The 6,155-nt window shown below is 37.3% G+C and overlaps 1 protein-coding gene across 1 annotated transcript in view; it reads left to right on the forward strand.

Annotated features, from left to right (window-relative positions):
- RRP15 (ribosomal RNA processing 15 homolog) overlaps positions 1 to 6,155 on the forward strand; it is a 47,486-nt gene extending 41,331 nt beyond the window's left edge. The window contains exon 5 of the mRNA XM_082427738.1: positions 5,651 to 6,155. Coding sequence (XP_082283864.1) covers positions 5,651 to 5,794 — 144 coding nt within the window. The 3' untranslated portion in view covers positions 5,795 to 6,155. The remainder of the gene's footprint in view (positions 1 to 5,650) is intronic.

The raw sequence follows: 6,155 nt of genomic DNA on the forward strand, positions 1-6,155 counted from the left end.
CTTTGATTTCTTCAATGATCTCTTGGTTATTTAGTAACGTATTGTTTAGCCTCCATGTGTTTGTGTTTTTTACATTTTTTTCCCTGTAATTGATTTCTAATCTCATAGCGTTTTGGTCAGAAAAGATTCTTGATATGATATCAATCTTCTTAAATTTACTGAGGCTTGATTTGTGACCCAAGATGTGATCTATCCTGGAGAATATTCCGTGTGCACTTGAGAAGAAAGCGTAATCTGCTGTTTTTGGATGGAATGTCCTATAAATATTAATTAAATCTATCTGGTCTATTGTGTCATTTAAAGCTTGTGTTTCCTTATTAATTTTCTGTTTGGATGATCTGTCCATTGGTGTAAGTGAGGTGTTAAAGTCCCCCACTAATACTGTGTTACTGTCGATTTCCTCTTTTATCACTGTTAGCAGTTGCCTTATGTATTGAGGTGCTCCTATGTTGGGTGCATATATATGTATAATTGTTATGTCTTCTTCTTGGATTGATCCCTTGATCATTATGTAGTGTCCTTCCTTGTCTCTTGTAACATTCTTTATTTTAAAGTCTATTTTATCTGATATGAGTATTGCTACTCCAGCTTTCTTTTGATTTCCATTTGCATGGAATACCTTTTTCCATCCCCTCACTTTCAGTCTGTATATGTCCCTAGGTCTGAAGTGGGTCTGTCATAGACAGCATATATATGGGTCTTGTTTTTGTATCCATTCAGCAAGCCTGTGTCTTTTGGTTGGAGCATTTAATCCATTCATGCTTAAGGTAATTATCGATATGTATGCTCCTATTACCGTTTTTTTAATTGTTTTGAGTTTGTTTTTGTAGATCCTTTTCTTCTCTTGTGTTTCCCACTTAGAGAAGTTCCTTTAGCATTTGTTGTAGAGCTGGTTTGGTGGTGCTGAATTCTCTTAGCTTTTGCTTGTCTGTAAAGCTTTTGACTTCTCCATCGAATCTGAATGAGATGCTTGCCGGCTAGAGTAATCTTGGTTGTAGGTTCTTCCCTTTCATCACTTTAAATATGTCATGCCACTCCCTTCTGGCTTGTAGAGTTTCTGCTGAGAAATCAGCTGTTAACCTTATGGGAGTTCCCTTGTATGTTATTTGTCGTTTTTCCCTTGCTGCTTTCAATAATTTTTCTTTGTCTTTAATTTTTGCCAATTTGATTACTGTGTGTCTCGGCATGTTTCTCCTTGGGTTTATCTTGTGTGGGACTCTCTGTGCTTCTTGGACTTGGGTGGCTATTTCCTTTCCCATGTTAGGGAAGTTTTCGACTATAATCTCTTCAGATATTTTCTCTTGTCCTTTCTCTCTCTCTTCTCCTTCTGGGACCCCTATAATGCGAATGTTGTTGCGTTTAATGTTGTCCCAGAGGTCTCTTAGGCTGTCTTCAATTCTTTTCATTCTTTTTTCTTTATTCTGTTCCGCAGCAGTGAATTCCACCACTCTGTCTTCCAGGTCACTTATCTGTTCTTCTGCCTCAGTTATTCTGCTGTTGATTCCTTCTAGTGTATTTTTCATTTCAGTTATTGTACTGTTCATCTCTGTTTGTTTGTTCTTTAATTCTTCTAGGTCTTTGTTAAACATTTCTTGCATCTTCTCGATCTTTGCCTCCATTCTTTTTCCGAAGTCCTGGATCATCTTCAGTATCATTATTCTGAATTCTTTTTCTGGAAGGTTGCCTATCTGCGCTTCATTTAGTTGTTTTTCTGGGGTTTTATCTTGTTCCTTCATCTGGTACATAGCCCTCTGCCTTTTCATCTTGTCTGTCTTTCCGTGAATGTGGTTTTTGTGCCACAGGCTGCAGGATTGTAGTTCTTCTTGCTTCTGCTATCTGCCTGAATAGTTTCTTTATCCTGCAAGTTGCTTTTTATTTTTTTATTTTGTATTTATTTATTTATTTATTGAATTTTATTTTATTTATTTATTATACAGGAGGTTCTTATTAGTTATCTATTTTATACATATTAGTGTATATATGTCAATCCAATCTCCCAAGCAAGTTGCTTTTTAAATGTTTGTGTTTGTTTATGTTATTCTCTGTCTTCTTTCTGATAAACCGTAGTTGTCTGTTCATGACTAGAACAAATAATCCTAAAGAAGGTTACTGGAAACTCTGAGTATGTGTATATTGTCCACATGACATGTGAGCTTTAATGTAGGCTTCTCTCAGTGGGTACTTATTATTAACTGGTCAGATTTTCTAGAGTATTCCTGATCTCCTGCCTGGAGTAAAACGATCTGCTGACCAGCATTTTGGGAGCCCAATGTGAGAAGAAGCCTGGGACTCATTGTTGGGGGTGGAGTGTGTGTGTGTGTGTGTGGGTGTGTGTGTGTGTGTAACTTAATCCCCTGGTTTTGGTACTGCACCTATGCCTTCATCTGTGCTAGCTCATAACCTCTCCAGGGGTTAAACCTCAAGTGTTCTGCCAGGGGAGTGTGGAGTGGGGAGCGGATCTAGAGACCTGATTGTTTCTTAAGATAACTTTCACCCAGTTCTCTTTATTTTGGTTCCTCTGTTCCTACCCTCACTTCCAGAAGTACCCAGAACTGCCCGTGTCTAGGTTTTTGTTTTTTCCCCTGAGCATTCTGCAGCGTGAGTTGGGTTAGCTGTCAGCCTGACAGTTGCAGGCGTAGGATTCACCTTCCTTGGCTTTGCCAAGACACTTTCCTCCAGTCCATCTGCTTCCACCTTCTACAATTTTGTTGCTGTTTTTTCTCTTTGGATCTTGTCCTTGTGGATTATGTCTTTAAAACAACAGTCACTGTTCCATGGTTGCTTAAGCTGTGCCGTTGAGCAGGACTCGTTTATGTTCAAACAGCCACCTCAACACGGATCCCCTGCCTTTTTTCTTGCTGCATATTTCTTCAGCATGTGGAGGCATTCGAAGTTAAAGGGTCATCTTGAGAGATGTTTTTTTTCTTGAGCTGCCATCTTGAGAGATACTATAGAAAATACCTGTTTTTAAACTATGTTAACCTACACTTGTTAGTACTAAATTTTATGTTGTCTGTTTTTTTCTCCATATTGTTGCTTTGTGGTATAAAAATGCCACTGTAATGTAGCTTGAATGATGGCAGTCTGTCAAGCGTCCAGTGCTGTGTCTGACATTGGATTGCAAAATCTGAAATCTTTTCTCTCTCAGCCGTAAAGTGTACTTAGTCTTACAGCAGTGAAAGAAGACTGTCACTAAGACATACGTGTCCTTTTATTTGGTGGTTCTCAGGCTTTAGTGAGCCTCAGAAGCACTGGCGGGCTTGTTAAAACAGATTAAACCAGAGTTTCCGATTCAGTAGGTCCGGAGCAGGGCCCAAGTTTTGGGGGTTGTTTTTTTTTTAATGTTTCTGTATTTATGGGCCTGAGATTGTGAATTCCTGGCAAGTGATGCTGATGCTGGTGTGAGGGCCACACTTTGAGACGGACTGAAGCAGGCTCTATGAGTGCGTGGAAACCAGAACGCCACCACCAAGACCCCCAGTAAAGCTTTACTTCATTATCTTCAAGTTGGACAGTTGAGAAGAGCTTTGAATTTATGCTATGATCGCTCTCTTTGCCTAAAACATACGTTTGCTTGATCGTCTTGATCGAGACAGTAGGTCTCAGCATTTTAATTAATGAATCCTTTCCTTCGGTCCACTGTTATTCCTTTCTTTCTTTCTGAACTGCCTGTTTAAGATTTTGTCCTCATCTCCCCTTCTTCCTTCCCTCCTTTCTTGTGGCGCCTGCGACTCTGTGATGCGGCAGCAGTTGGCTGTCAGGGTGAGCTCTCATGTAGAAGCAAGTCTGCATTGAGGTCGGTCACATGGGGTCTGCCTGCTCTGGGTCGGTAACGTGTTCATAGCATGTTGGGTGTAGTTATTTAAACATGGAGCCTTACCATTAAGCTTGTGCATACTCGCATGTAAACACAAACATTAATGTCAGGCTGTCTTTACTAGTTAGTAATTTGTGTATGCCTATACCAGGAAGCATACACTTTTTAGAATTTAATTGAAAACTTTGAATAGTTAATTTGGCAGGAGAAGTGTTACAGTTATTGGTTCTAAGTGGATCTCTGTTCATTGGGAGCAACTCTCTCTTACTTAAGTAAGGTGAGGAGATTGGCAAAGAAAACTTCAGTTGAATCAGGGAAAATGGCCTTTTATCCAGTTAGGTAATTTAATCTGACAGAAGCAGAAATCGTTTTTAGGAATGTGGGTTTGACACTGTAGAGATGAGGGATGGGGAGGTGTTAGCATCCTCTGTGAGCAGCGTTATCAGTTGCCTTTCTACTTCATTACTCTCTATCAGTGCGGCGTGAAAAGCATTGGAACTGTCTTACTATTGGGTTTAACCTAGCACAGATGTTTTTGTTTCTTTATGCTGGTTAAATTATAGTATAAAGTGCACTGTTTGATTCACTAAGTCATTTCTGAAATCTTTGCTCACATTTATATGCTGTCCAGTCTTTGGGTTCTACTGAGGGACAAGCCCTGAGGAGTAAGCCAATAGGAGATTTTTCCTGTTTGTAATAGTGTCCTTTTTTTTTTTTTTTTAAATGGTATGACTGTTTCAGGGCTATATTTTTTAAAATAAAAGATAGCTTCAGCAGAATTAGATAAGTAATCTGTTAACCCAGTAAATGTCTTTAACATCTTTTCCCTTAATAATTGCTTTTTATATGATTAATGGCTCCCATAAGGTAACAGTATTTTCTAACCAAATGGGTTCTTATATATTTAGAGAGATTTTTCCCACATTGTGTATTTCTGTGAATGGCATAAGTAGAAAAGCACAGACTGTTAGCTCCATGAAGACAGGGACTTTGTTTTGTTCATCACTCTGTTTCTAACACTAAGAAAGGTATTTGATATGCAGTTCTCAGTAAATATTTGTGGAATGAAGGAAAGAACCCAGTTGAGAGTTCAGCATCCTGCATTACTTAATTAATGCCACAAGGTGGTACTGTTGTAGCATGAAATAAGAGGCTGTAATTCTTAGACTCTTACATAGTTTTATATAAATCCTATGAATAAACAAAATGAATTGACTACCTATTATGTTTATTGCCTGTTTCAGATATTTATGGTTTTAGCATGTGATTAGTCTTTTGAGTCCATGATTTGGGTAGGCAGTGAGATCATAACCTAAATAAAGAACTTTTGGTTCAAATTTTTATCAAATGTTAAATGAGATAGCATCTGTTAAAACCTAGCACAGTATCAGGTTAGTTGCATTTTCTCGCCTTTATTTTGGGTTAAAAACTTTTGTTAAATTTCTCTTTGTGTTAAAATAATTTGCCAAACATTTTCTAATAAGTTATCACTGAATGTTAAACGATATTTTGTAAGTCTGTTTTGATTGTCAGAAGATTTTAAAAATTGATACCAAACCTAGATTTTACTGTATTATACCCCCCACTGCAAAAAAAAAAAAAAAAAGTTTAATTCTGCTTCCATGGTTCTTTTATAAGGCTGAAATATTTTAGCATAGTACTACATATTTGTGCATATATGATCATAGTGTATAAATAAAGTCAGTCTATGATTTCTCTTGATTTCACTCCTATTATAAAAGTGTTGACAGGTTTGTTTTATAGCTTGGAATTTTAAAATTTCCTTATGATGAAATTGACTTCTGAATATTTTGATTGTGTAATTTTCCACAGACTGAAGCAAAATCAGAAGAGGGCCCAGGATGGACTATCCTACGTGATAATTTCATGATGGGAGCATCCATGAAAGACTGGGACAAAGAAAGTGATGGACCAGATGACAACAGGCCGGGGTCTGGAAGTGACTCTGACACATAAAGCTATATAAGAAACACAGTTTCCATTTTATTTTTCCTAGAAAAATACTCATGCTCTGAAAGTTGGGGAATTATAAAGATACCATTTGTAAGAGAGCCAAAAGACTTTCACTATTATCAACTTCGGTGTTTCTCTTTTTCATGTAAACTTGGTTAAAATGATATTTCAAACCTTGTATAATTTTAAGCATTGTTCTTTAGAATGTTTGTGGAAAGAAATATTTCTACTTGAGATATGCATTTTGCCAAGTTCATTATAGGTTTACCTATTGCTTTTGGATATTGGTGTTTTATTTAAGTATCACCGAGGGTTGTAGAAATGCAATATCAATTCATAATTAAAATGAACTCCTTGAAGTTAA

This window comes from Balaenoptera physalus (genome assembly GCF_965194825.1).
Source record: "Balaenoptera physalus genome assembly, chromosome: 1".
Lineage (NCBI taxonomy): Eukaryota > Metazoa > Chordata > Mammalia > Artiodactyla > Balaenopteridae > Balaenoptera > Balaenoptera physalus.